The following is a 14,468-nucleotide window of genomic DNA, read 5'->3' on the forward strand; positions in this document are numbered from 1 at the left end:
CGCTGGCACTTTATAACACAGACATCTTATTCAGCATAATATTAATATATATTAGGCCTATTACGTGGTTATCTTTCCTAATGTATTTACTTTTTTGCTGCGAGAGGAGCTGTGGCTTTCTCCGGCAGACGAGACGTTTCAGCCCCCCTCCGGCAGCCGAACCTGAGGCTAGCCCATTCCCTCTTCCCCTCTCCTTCTCACACTTGGTTTGCTTTGTATGTCGCTTCGAACTGAACTCCCGACCGTCATTTAGCCAGGCTACTTATGTTTAAAAACTGCTAATTAAAATGATCCTCGAGTGGGAATGTTACCTTTTTTTTTTTTTTTTTTGTAAAAAATATAGCGTTGATTACATGGTGCTTTATGCATGGCTAATAAATGGAAAGTTACATTTGTGCTTCACTATATGTCCATTATAGAGAAGGAGTTATTTTATTTTGTATTTTAGTCAGATGTGTGTTGTTATGTGTCCCGCGGCGCCCCCCACCCCCTCCCCTGTTTTAACGCTCTTCGGTTACAACACTCATATTGTGTGTCCCCCGAGACCCGCAAGGGAGCACTGTAGTATATTGTGTCTCTTTTCAGTAACATATTTTCTCTTAGTACATATGACAAAATGTATACTTTGCTAAGTATTGCAATGAAAATGCAAATTGCGGTATGTTTGCGCTGCGACTGGCCCATCTTAGTACACCTATCGGTTTTATTCATCTGAAAATGGCTGAACAGCATTTAAAGCCATTTTGGCCAATTTCAAATGCAGAAAACCTGTTACAAAAGATGCTGGCTTTAACAATAGTTGAAACTGTTATGGTACAATGGTACCTTAACCATGCAGTTCAGGGCCAATGCCATCTCTCCCTGAATTGTTGTACTAACATTAATGCATTCTCTAATCATTCTGAAACACATCTTTGTTTTACTGGGTGACTAATCAAAGGCTATAAAGGATTTGTCTTTCAATAGACACTTTAATTCTGTTTGTAAAGAAACTCATTCACTGATTTTGAGCAATTTTTTTAATTGCTTAACAAAACCCAGATCAGCAGGCTGTACACAAAACAGGCATCGTTCCCGATAACAGAGAGCTTTCAAACGACTTGCGGCTTCCACTGCAAATACTGGAAATGAATGAAGTGCTTGTGAAAGATGGCAGATGGACAGCAGAGAAGACGCTTACCTTCTTCCATCAATTGAGCAGGCATGTCAAAGGCAGCCACGGTGGAAGCTTTCATAAAGTATGAAGTGGATGTAAAGTAGCTCAGTACCTATGGCCTTCACGAGCGTGTCACTGATAGTACTAAACAGGTCTAATAACGGTGAAAGGCTGAGAACAACAAAACACACGTCACACATGGTGACCAAAAAGCCAACAAACTTGGTACTAACCACTCCGGTCTCACGTTCTGTACATATCCCGGCAACATCAGGAAAGAGTTTCAGCGGCATACCCCAGAATGCAACCAAATTGCTGCTGGTTTACTATTTTCCATCTAGACATGCTCTGCATGGATGTGATAGGGAGCTTAAATAAGTTACTACAGGCTCTTACAAATACTCTGCTTTGGAAGGTGTGTAGCTGCATCCCATTGTTGACTTAAGAACATGTGAATAAAATATCAAAATGTTTACGTGGAAATTATATTGCAAGGATATGAGCTGTACTGGAGACAGAAATGGTAAGCAAAGAGTTTCTCTCTTTTGATGAACTCCATTACAGCATTGATAATCCCCTACCACTCATATATAAAGATATACAGTGGCTAAAAAAAAAAAAAAATCAGACAGTTAATATAGTGTTCATATCCAATTCCCTTAATAACTTGTGCAAATGAATACCTTCATAAAGTGTGATCAATAAAAAAAAGTACTTAACTTTAATTCGTATACAAACACATGGCCCATATGGAGAAATTACTTTGTTTCTGACAGTTGATTGCACACCTAAATAGGTAATAAAAGGGCATATGGTGCTAATTAATCACAACTGAATGTTTATAAGGCATGTTGCTCGAGACACACCATAAGCCAGATTGCAGCAGGGATGAAGAATCATTTGCTCTAATCAAAATTTGGGCCGAAGGTTCAATCCAGAGCTTGGATGGAAGCATCCGTAAAAAGCTGGTTCCGGGGCATTGACACGTGCATTGTGTACTTGTGTCTGCCACCCAGGTCAACCCTGTTTTATCAAAAAAGCAGTGTGAAGAAAGAAGCCGGTTGAACCCCTATAAGATGGTGGCATAAAATCTTTTGTAGGCACACTTTTTCCTATTATTATTAAAATAGTATACCTTTGCAGTAACTCAACAACATAAACATTGCTTTTATATAAAAATGAAAAACACCAAATAAAAGATTGCTGTTGGATATGGATCCACAGACCCCTTTTCCCACGAGCAAGACCAAGGGGGAAAAAAATCAAAAAGCAACCACGTGCAGATATTGCTTATTGTCTGACTCGCAGTTGCTGACGCTCAAAAGCTTTTTTACCGAAGCTATACAAGAGTTCAGAATGCATTATCTGAGCTTACTGATGATGTTAAGGCAATTTGAGTAGGACCTCCACCACTCAAACTCTCAGCAAACGTTTGGATATCTCAGAAGCAGCCAAAAGGCAAAATAGAACCACCATCAAGGAACCTGCTTCAGATACTGCATCTTTCCAAACTCGTCTGATGGAGTTAGAAGACACAAACAGACGTTCCAACTTTATTATTGGATTACCTGAAAATACAGAGGGGCCGACGCAATCACTTTGTTACAGGCACAGCTCCCGGTTCATCATCAGGTCGAGGTCGAGAGAGCACATTGGATATATAGTGGATCCAATGTACAAGGAGACAAGTCCTGTACATTTATTTTTAAGCTTCTTCATTATAGGGACAGAAAATCAATTCTAAAAGCCTCCAGACAACCAAAGGCAAGCATCCTGCATGGAAACTCCCAAGCTCTGTTTCTTTCCAGATTACTCAAACATTACTGCACAAAATTATTATAACAGACTCAAACTGGGAAACTGTTTACGTTTATTTGATATATTATTATCACTTGCGCATATGTAGTGATAGCTTTCTGCATGAGGTATTAATTATGTTATTAATTATAAGTTTTACATTATGTGCATGTGTGTGTCTTTTATAGTTAAGTTGTTTTTAATCATTATGTTTAAATTGTGTGAATGTGTTTTTATAGTTGCTTTAATATGCTTTTACATTAAGTTTCTAAACAGTATTGTTTAAGTTTCGAGTTCTTTCTATTTCCCATCGGCAAAACCAGCTACATGCAGTTTTGCACAGCTTAACACGACTCAAAGTCGCAGATGGGTGTCTGAGTTAAACGCCAAAAGGCAGGAGATTAGCAGACATAGTGTGAGATGGGGGAGGGAAACTGAAAGACAAGATGGATGCGCCCTTCAAGGTACAACATGCTATGCAAATCCCCCCACCACCCCCTTTCCCCCCCGCAGAGGGAGTGATAGAGTGGAAACCCTTATCATTGGACAGAAGTAAGACAAATGGGAGTGGAGTCAACAATTGCTTACAAAGGTATAAATATCAAACATTGTAAAGTTTTGTCTTTTCATCTCTTTCGAAATGCCTCCATGGATATCCGTGCTTTCTAATACAAACATATGCACTGAGCTGTAGTGAGGCCTTGTCCAAAGTCAGTTTAAATCTCGTGCTTATATGATTGTATTGGAGGTATACCTTTCTTGTATGTAAAGTGTTTTTGAATCAAAAAACATTTGTCAGCTTAATTTTTTTTTTCCCTACACATATACTTATTTGCCCTGAGTATCCGTTTTTTATCAGGGTGACTGTTAAACTCTGTTTATACACTGCACTGTCATTTACAGCAATGTAACGCTGTAATTCCAATTCTTATTTGCAAGTTTACTGTCTGCTCAGAATTATATACATTTCATTTGGCCGGACTTCTTCGTTTACACTGTATGCTGTTGTCTATGGAAGTTTCTATTGACTTGTGGATTTTCACCGCTCCGTGCTTCCAGTTGCTGTGTTCGTTGTGTTGCAGTATATCATCTGAGGGGTGATTACTTGGGTAGTGGATAGGCCTATGTTTTAAGTTTACTTATCCTTAATGATTAATGCAAATACTATGTCCTGGATACTCCTATCAAGAGAGCAAAACGTCTTGATTTTCTGCACCGCAAACGTGTAGCTATTACTCTTGTACAGGAGACTCACCTACGATCTAGTGATGTATATCAATTTCAAAGTAAACATTTTAAAATTATTTCCCACTCGGGTGCCTCTACTAAGACGGAAGGGGTGATTATTTTAGCTGAAAGGAAACTAAATATTACCATTGAAAGACATGGAGGCGACTCCGAGGGTAGGTTCTGTTTTGTCACTTGTTTTAAATAATATTAAATGATCTCTGGCCTTGGTGTATGCTCCTAATGTTTTTGACCCAGAATTCCTTGAACAAATTAGGCTTGAGCTGTCTGTCGCGCAGGATAGCTCACTCCTTATAGGGGGAGACTTTAATGCATCTTTTGACCCTGTATTGGAGTTCTCTCATAGTACAGCAACCTCTTTATCTTCTGCATCCAGATCTCTCCAGAAATTCACACAAGAATTGAATCTATGGGTGCACTGATGCTGCATTTAGTTTTTTAAACTCACCATTTACACACAACAATATTGCCAGTTCAGTGTCGGCAATTTGGCAGCTTACCCCCATTCACACAGAACTCGCGTTAACATAATTTGCTAGTGTTCAAAACAATGATGCCTTTGGTACCTGTCGTGGTTTGGGTGATATTTTTCACTATACTTTCTGAATATCACAATAGACTAATGAAAAGATTGGAAGACATACAGATAGAATTACTTGCTTTTTATTACACAGAACACAGCGTGTCAATAGCTTTACTAGTATTGTGGAATACACATTAGCATCTCAAACAGTTCCATCAAGTTGTGCATTTATCTCTTCTTTTGATAACCAGCGCGCATATTAAATGTTTTCAGTCAATTCTCCCGCAAAATTGTCTGATTCAGTCGTCCTTGTGATGCACTGAAGAGAACATTAGTACTTCTATAGTATATAACTACAGTACTACTTTAAGAAGGATAACACTTTTTTTTGTAAAAATGCTGACGACGACAGCTGACAGCAAAAGTGCATCCTACGATTGTGGCCATAAACACAGGTTTAAAGCTGTTTTGTCACTTACAGAGACCCGGGGATTGGAGTGAACGACTGTCCTTGCATTTAAGATTTAATATTACAAAACCATAAATAAGTGCTACACATTTATTTAAAATAAAATAATAAAATAAAAAACACTGGTAGGTAATGTTACTCACAACTTACAATACCAGAGCCGCTGTTTTTTTTTTTTTTTTTTAGCTAATATTCAGAATGTAGTGTACAATTAAATTGTTCAAAACTGTCGGATGATAGTCTTTAAAAATACATTTATTTATTGATTTATTTCTTAACTGTACTGATACAGTTCTTAAATTGGTGACGAATAAAAATACTGAGCATTAGTGTGATTCGTAATTTTATTGGATGCAGAGCTCCAGAAAAAAGACGGGAGGAGGACGTGATATACTATACAGGGAATCGTAGTGACTGAAGTTCTGTGCTGGAGATGACATAATAGAAAAAAATAGAAAAAAAAACCCATGCATGATAAAAAATAGCCAACAAAAATAACCAAACCACCAAAGACAACATTATCCAGCTAGATGCTGGAGAAACGACACTCTCAGCAATGGGGCAGTAGCCTAAACGTGACATGCGAGACGCATGCATTGCCTATTAAAATGAATGTACCCTCAAGTTCAATGTACAAACAAAACATGAGTTCCTATAAATTATTTTAGAAATATATATATTTTAATTGGCGTTCCGGTAGTTTAAGATTTAGGACTACACCACTGAAAGCTCCCTTACTTCTTTTTCGGACCAATTACTGCCTGGGTCACTTGCCATTTTGTTGGATTTATTTCTTCAATCAACACGTGGCGGAACAGGAAATTGCATTCTCCTTGAACGCAAAATGCGGTGGCTGTGACGGGATCCAGAGAAATGGTTCAGTGGCGGAATAAAGCGTGGCTGCATTTTACCGGCATTTCTCATTTACACTTAGTGAGTGATACCGCATCAGTGCCGCCACAGACACAGCAAACTGCTTCAGTGTAAACATGCCTATAGACACAAAACTTACTCCTGCATTGACTATGTGTTTACTTCTCCTAATATATTCCAATTTATTCATTTTACCAATACTGACCTTGGACCATGCACCAATTATATATTCTTTTAATTTTATCCCTAGTGCAACCCGGGCCACAAGGTGGCGCTTCAATACCTTTTTATTACAGAATGATTTTTTTTTAAAAAAAAAAACATTTGTCCACAGGGCTAAAAGATTTCTTAGAATTTAATTCCAAAACTGGCATAAATCCACATTCCTGATGGGAAGTCACCAAGTGTTTCATTAGAGGGAGCTGCACCTCCTTTGCTTCCAATATAAACAGACAACGTAACAAACAGCTCTCTCAATTAGAGACTAATGTACTGCGGTTGGAGCTAAAAAATGATTATTCGGAAACCAGGGCCGGACAGCTTGCTGCTTTAAAAGCCGATCATAAAAATGTGTCTAAATCTGAAGCTGAGTTCCTGCTACATAGATCTAGGCAGCTTTATTATGAACATGCCGAAAGACCTAGTAGACTACTGGCTCCAAGACTCAAACTATGAAAGCTTGGCCTCTATAAATGCAATTGAGGACTTATGGCACCCTCTTTCCCACCCCAACCAGATTAACACAGTTTTAAAAAGGTTTTATTCACAAATTCATCAATCTGAGGATACTACAGATCCAAACAAAATCTCAGAATTCTTGAATACGTTAGAGTTGCTCAGTATAACGGTGGAACAAGCAGAATTACTAGATGCGAATCTCACTTTACAGGATTTTAAATCTGCAGCATCTGAATTGCAAAAGCGGCAACTCCTGGCTTGAATGGCATACCCCCTGAATTATTACCAGATCGGCCCCATATTACTAGATTCCATCAATTATTCGTTACAAATTGTCTCTTTTCATAACCAGAAATCGGCTCCGACCCACTTGAATGTTCCAGTTACAGACCTTTATCGCTCCTTAACACTTAAAAGTTCTGACCAAAAGGCTTGAATCTCACATAGGTAAACTAATACGTCATAATCAGACTGGTTTCATAAAGGGTCACCTAGCATCCGATAATATGCAATGCCTTCTTCATATAATTGAATCAGCCCCTCACCAGTCCGTATCATGTGCAGTGCTTTCTCTGGATGCAGAAAAAGCTTTTGATCGCCTGGAGTGGAACGATCTGTGGGCAGTTTTAAAGCGCTTTGGTTTAGGCCATTCATATAGCAATATGATCCGTACTCTGTACAATAACCATACTGCATGTGTTCAAACCGGTTCTGTTATATCCTCTCAGTTTCCGCTCGAAAGAAGAACACGGAAAGGGTGTCCTCTCTCCCCTTTATCGTTTGCCATCTCATCTGAGCCTCTTGTTCAGGTCGTCAGACAAAGTACTGTCATAACTCCCATCGATATACAGGGATCCAAACACCATATATCCCTTTATGCTGATGATATACTGTTGTTATTATCCGATAGCTCTAAACTATTTACGATTTTGGCGTAATCTCCGGTTATAAAATAAACTGGTCTAAATCAGTTTTATTGCCTTTGAACTCTGCATCGAAAACTGCTCCCCTCCTCCTTCTCATCCCTCTCCAACCTCAGTTTGCTGGCTTCACATATATGGGAATTAATATATATTCTGACATCGCAAAGACAGTTTTTTAGGTGCTCTAACCAAGATTAAATCTGATTTGATTAGATGGTCTCCGTACCACATCATGGATCGTTATTGCTGTTTTTCCTGTTTGACAACATGGGCAATAATCCTTACACTATCTGTGCACTAGAGTGGCCATTTTGAAAAAAAGCTTTGAAACAGACTTTAAAGTTAATGTGTAAAAGCAGGTAACACAGCAATAACAACCCAGGATGTGGTACAGAACAGAAAAGCCAGAGCACAGAGGCCAAATCTCAAAGTGCACTAGAGCGGACATTTTGAAAAGAGCTTTAAAACAGACTTTAAAGTTATAAATGTAAAAAGTTGTCAGGATGTTAACAATGAAAAGAAATGACAAGTACATTATTTAAACAGCTGTAGCAACACGTGGGGACATGTAACACTATATTTTTCAGAACCCCGCTACTTACTCTTTAAGTTAGTGTTAAATTAGTTCACAGCAGTTGTTTCCAAAGCATTAAACCACCTAGGGAAGAAAATAAGCATATATTAATAAGAAAGAACTGAAAGGAAGCCTCTGTGTATGCAAGAGCTCAAATCTAAACCTTTGAAGTCCTGAAAAAAATAAAATAAATCCAGTTAATAGCATTTCCCCAGAAGAGGAGCACTCCAGCAGTCTTTCTATACAGGAGCCAAGAAGGAGCGTTATAAGAAAGCCTAGCTGATAGGAACAAGGCTTGCTTCAAAGACATGTTAAACCAGGAAGACAGCAGTTAAGAGTCAGCACACATGCGACCAGGACTCCTGCTAAGCCATTAAGGACTTGCAATGTCAAGATGAAATGAGCCTTTCACAGATGCTAGTACTTTGACAGAGTACTGGACAAACAAGACACATGCATTTTGGTTAGCCACAGCACACACAGCTACAGTTTGTAATCTATTTACAGCATATAAAGGAGCCATTATTTGAATGATTGCGTACATACAGGTAAAATTGTGAGCTCTGTTTGCCAAAATATGTGTGCTTCTTAATGTTTTACATATCATTACAAGACATGCCCTTTTCTTTAAACTGCTTTCATATAAGCTATCTTTATCTTTTTATACTGAAAAGCCGGCTGATAAAAAAAAAAAAAATAGCCACTCTCTGTTAAAATTCAGCTAAACGGAAATAATCAGCAGCTCTGCCTTGACATCATGACATGTGGGTCACCAAAACCGTTCCACATCAAGATGGACTTGCCTTTCACCCTTCAATATAACAGGGCCATGCTTATCCTGCTGATTGAGGGTACATTGTGAAAACCAGCAGCTTATTCTTGGCTACAAATGTGGATACTCTAATACCGTAACACAGAGGTGGATGGTAATTTGTTGCAATCTTAATAATTGGTTTTAAAATGAATACGCAGTTAAATCAATCAATGGAATGTGAAATGGGGTGTAGCGATTGCCTACAAACACAGCAGTAAGGTAAAAAAAAAAAATAGGTAATTCAGCTTTATGGGAAATGATTTGCCTAGAAAAATGACATTCTGGCTGTTTAGTGGAGCCTCTGCTGCTTTACAATATTAATGTAGCGTAAGAATTTAGATTTCATGTTTCATGTTTTTTTATGTACTAGAATAATTTATTTTAAGTTTGTGATGAACTATGGCACCCAAGAAAGGTGCTGGCAACACTGAAGATGGCAGCCCTCTCCATTTATCCACAGATCAGGGACACTAAAGCAGTGTCAATGTTGGTCCTCTTAGGGGTAAAGGTGCAGTTCAGACTCCACGTCACCCTTTCTTTGAGACTGCCCACAGAAGGTGGTCAATTGTCTACTGGTTTTGAAGGCATTGCAGGTGTGGACCAATTGTGCCACCTAGCCTCCTTTTTCTAACCAGTTTTGATTCATTAAAGGGTAGTGTCAATTTCATTGGTTGCATTCAACTGTTGTAGAGTCCCAGGTGGCTGGGAGGGTTTTATATGAAAGAGAATTCCAAGTATTGACGGTGATTGTGACAGCGGTGGGTAATACTGGCAATCCCTCACTGGTCTGGCTATGTGCACTCCTGCTGACCCAGAAGCTTGCACTGCTAGACAGTGGCTGTGGTTGATCCTGCAGCTGTTCCAGGCTCTCCTCTCCTGGCAAATGTCACTGTCAGACAGGAGTGGCGTTATAGTCATAATTTAAAAAAGGAAAGGGAAACTGAGGTAAAAAAAATAATAAAAAAGAAGAAAACAGGAACCTAAGGGAATGCTACCCCAATAAAATGTTTTCTTCAGTGAAGTAAATAGTTTATGTGGAAAAATGAGCAGTAGCTGTACAGTGAGAGAAGTATACATGTAGTATTTGTCGTCAAAGTTATACAATATTGAGACAGAGAGAGTCGTAGAATGCAACCTTGTCACAGAACAAGAGGTCTCTTATCATTGACAAAAGTCCCTCAAAGTAGTTCATTTTCACTGGACGATTTACAAACTAGAACTTTAGGTCATCAAAACTGTGAACTGAACGTAAGGGATATTTCAAAGGGCATGGTACTCCATCTGCTAATTCGAAAAGTCAGAAACAGAAAATATGTCAAGGTCGCATTTTGCCACATTTAAGTTACTATTAAAAAAAAAAAAAAAAAAAAAAATAGGAAGTGTAAATGTCAAATTGTTTCTGAGATACGGTTGAAGGTTACAACAAATGATGACTTCCATCCGTACGGTATTGTATTCATGTAAATGCACATGATTTTGTTTTATAGTCATAGCTGATTTACATATCAACAGATGGACAGGTGCCTCAGGATGTTCCCAGATTCTGATTCGACTATGTACGGGATAATATTGGTATAGTTCTTCATGCACAGAATTAGGGCTACGCAGGACCTAATTTAGGTCTTTGAATAAGATGCATAAAATAAATTTCATAAACCCTGCAACTTAATTATTAGAGCCCTAGATGCTTCTGTAGGCACGTTTTAAAAATGTTTTTAAATAAAGCAATAAAACACTTTCAGATCTTCCAGTTACTAGGAAGACCTCTTATGCATAACCTGATAAAACTTTTTCTGAGAGGCTTTTTTTGGAGACTCATTTGTACTTCAGGGAATATGTATGACAGCTGATTCCATGCTATTAGGTATGATTTTTATCTAATAAGCGATGTCAGTGTAAATACCCTGGCATACTGGCGATGGCAGGAGATATGGTACATATCATACTCAACAGCTATTTTATTTAAAGTGCCCTGCGCTCTCAACTAGAAAGCCATTTTTTTTTTTATATATATAAGTTTGTATTAAACTCATGCAAGTTTACACAAAGCAAATGCAACGATTCAGTAAGAAGTCCACGGGTGAGTGAGTGCAGTGTTTACTACAACTACATGATTCTTGTTCTTTTCCATTAGATGCGTTTTTTAGGTATCAAGTTATCAAGGGCTATAATAAGATTTATCCATTGGCAACCTGAGTTTGTCTTTAATTGAAACATTAATGTAATTCACCTTGTATCCCTGCAGCTTCAGTGGTAACCGACTTCAGTATGAATCAAGTTCATAGGTTTTATTTTTAGTATCCCGCTGTAACTTAATTTACCTCTGAAACTGAGCACAGCCGAGGAACAGATATCATCACATACACCTGGGAGTCCATGCTATAGCCTAGCTACAATGTGAAAATACTGCAGTCAACAAGGAATTGAGCTAGATTTAGAAGCATGATGAAATAAGGACACATATGGATCAATTAGGAGACAAAAACTGGAGCCAAGAATGTGGAACAGCGTACAGAGAAAGTCAAGAAATGTAATATAGATGGGCCTACAAATCCGGACTGAACTTAATCCAGATAACCAGCAGAAAAATAATACAAATCACAGTTCACAGTTTTTTCACTTGTCCATTAATGATAACAAAATCAACTACTTCTTATAAACCAAGGAGCCCTGCTGAAGCGAGACAGCAGAAACGGGAGTGCAGTAATTAGGGGTACACTGGTACCTGCTGCTAAACCTGTGAGTCTGTCAAGGGCAGGACACTAACATAGCATTCAGTGGGAACATGGGACAAGCACACAAACACTGAACTTTACACTGCCAGACTGGTTAAACAGTACATTCCTCGAATACGGTACTGTTCCTACAATAGCTCAAATATGTGAAATTATATAACTCTTTAATAAGAGCAACACACGAGTAATAAATTAAGTCACAGATTAAATTTGGTTTTACTGAATGTATCCTTCCATCTGTGCAAAACTGTTCCTAAACTGTCTTTAGAAGCTACTGTACAAATTGGTTGGAGAAACTGTGATTTTTTTCTTTTATATACAGGTTATTTTTTATTCTGCAGTTTCCATGTATTTTTTTCCTGTAGAGTAAAACTAAAAGATGTAACTGCTTACCTACATGTTCTATACACTTTAGCAAGTAAAGCTGCCATTTAAAATCACTTTTGACCCTAGTTTCCCTAGCACCCTTTAACTGTATTTTTTTTATTCTTCCAAACGCGCCGTGTGTGTCTCTTATCAACACTAGTTTTAACTTATCCAAAGTGCATCAGCTGAACCCAGAAAGTCAGTCATGCAGAATGTCACTCATATCAATCAACCTGAACAAACTGCTCACTGCTTTATAATACAAACTGCAGTCTGCAATTACTGTAACAAATTTACCTTTTATAACAAATTATTGAAAATCTGAATCAAGGTTGTTATTTGTTTAGTTTTTTTTTTTTTTTTATACACGGTCCCTTCAGTATTAAGATCCAACACCTTAACTGTGACAAGAAGTTCACTTTTAAAGCTGTTGACCCAAACACGTTTTGATCTTCAGAGGTGATGAGCCCCTAGACAATTATTACTACACTTTTGCAATTCTTGTTCAGACAATAACAGCATTTAATGTATCCAAGCCTTTTATAAAATTTACTGTTTCAAGATGTTATTTTGACATCTTTAGTATTTAAAACTTACACCCAAGACAAATCAGAAGGTAGCCTACTAAAATTCTAGGAATACTAATGAACCTGTATAATCCAATGTGACAAATTCAGGTTTGATGATCAATTTACAGTATACAGCCAAGTATAGATTATGTAAGGTTAAAAGGTAAAACAGCTGCTGACAATTCAGTCTAATAAAAAAAAAGCTGCACCTACACCACTAAGTTGATGGTCAAAGAAAAGACGTTCCAACAACCTCTAGGCCAAGCAACCGCTGATACTGCAGGTAGATGTTTAAGGCAACAGAAGACAGAACAGGACAGGGAGAGGAGAAGATTCTTAACCCTTCCACCATATAGAGAAGCATTGAGCAAAACCAAAATGAGAGTTTCTGTCAGCTCAGATCATACCCTTAATACTTTTGATGGCTCTACAATGCAGCCCATGACTACTTCTAGAGACATCTACAGTATATTCTTTTCAGAATTTTCTGAAAGTAGATGTTATTTCAAATGGATGGTTGCATCAGTTTGTTATGGGGAAAGGGTTAACATTAAAGACAGCATCAAGAAACCAGACATGGTCTCATACTGGACATGACTTTGATCATTCGTTTTGAATGGGATTCTTAATAAAAACACTATCATAATAAACAGCATCTGTTGGTGGAACCGAAACATCTCTTATACAGTGTTGTTTATTACCATTATCATTGCTATAGTTCATCAGCATGCCACAAAAGACAGTCAAGAGCTTCTGATTGGCTGGATCTGTATTTTGGGAAAGCAACCTTATGTGGTCAGCTACTATCTGTGCACCCCCAGCACGGTCAACTGCACTCCTGCCCTCATCTGGAAAACAAAGAGTTAAAGTAAAAGGAAAAACACCTACCAATTAATAACAACAACAACAACCACCACCACAATAATAATAATAATAATAATAATAATAATAATAATAATAATAATAATAATAACAATAACAATAATAACAACAACAACAATAATAATAATAATAATAATAATAATAATAATAATAATAATAATAATAATAATAATAATAATAATAATAATAATAAAAAGATATAGGAAACACATTAGTGGTCATGAATATTGCATCAAATGACATTTTATTTTTTAGCAATTCTTAGTCTCCTCAAGAAATTATGGTTAAACTGTTACAGCACTTAATTTTTCAGATGCACAGCTATGGCCAAATATTTTGTATCACCTAGAATTTTAAGATTGAAACATAATTTTTTAAAAAAAATAATAATTATACAGTATATTAATTGAATTAAAAAAAAAAACAGTAGTATAATATTTCATCTTAGATTTCAAAATGTCACATTTTTAAATTGTTGTCCGTTTTTTGTTACTTATATGGAAAACTACAAAGTGGTATGTAATTCAATATGTTAACATAACATTATTCAGCAGGTTTCACTTGACTTTATAAAGCAAAACGTGTTAATTCTATAGGGTGATGCAAAACATTTGGCCACAGCTGTATGTAATAATAAGAAAAAGAAAAAAAGAGATATAACAATTTAATTCTATTCAATGCATCACCCTACACCAAATTGAAAGGATCAAGAAAAAATATTAAATACTGCTAAAAAATGTTCACAGATTACCATGTCAGCTCAACTAAATTGAAATATGCCGTTATCTGCTTTGGAGTGTTGATGGGTGTTCCCTTGGCCTTAATCACTAGCCCTGGCAGTACTGTGGCATGTGGGAAAAT

General features: G+C 37.3%; 1 protein-coding gene across 3 annotated transcripts in view; it reads right to left on the reverse strand.

Annotated features, from left to right (window-relative positions):
• The window catches only part of LOC117421356 (rap1 GTPase-GDP dissociation stimulator 1-like), an 84,091-nt gene that overhangs the window by 18,219 nt on the left and 51,404 nt on the right, over window positions 1-14,468 (reverse strand). For 2 of the 3 annotated variants that reach the window (XM_034035657.3, XM_034035656.3), the window contains exon 5: window positions 13,427-13,573. The exons of the other annotated variant lie outside the window; for it this stretch is intronic. In XM_034035657.3, the coding sequence (XP_033891548.2) occupies window positions 13,427-13,573 (147 nt within the window). The remainder of the gene's footprint in view (window positions 1-13,426; window positions 13,574-14,468) is intronic. 3 annotated transcript variants of the gene reach the window in all.

Source organism: Acipenser ruthenus, chromosome 1 (genome assembly GCF_902713425.1).
Source record: "Acipenser ruthenus chromosome 1, fAciRut3.2 maternal haplotype, whole genome shotgun sequence".
NCBI classification, from domain to species: Eukaryota; Metazoa; Chordata; class Actinopteri; order Acipenseriformes; family Acipenseridae; genus Acipenser; species Acipenser ruthenus.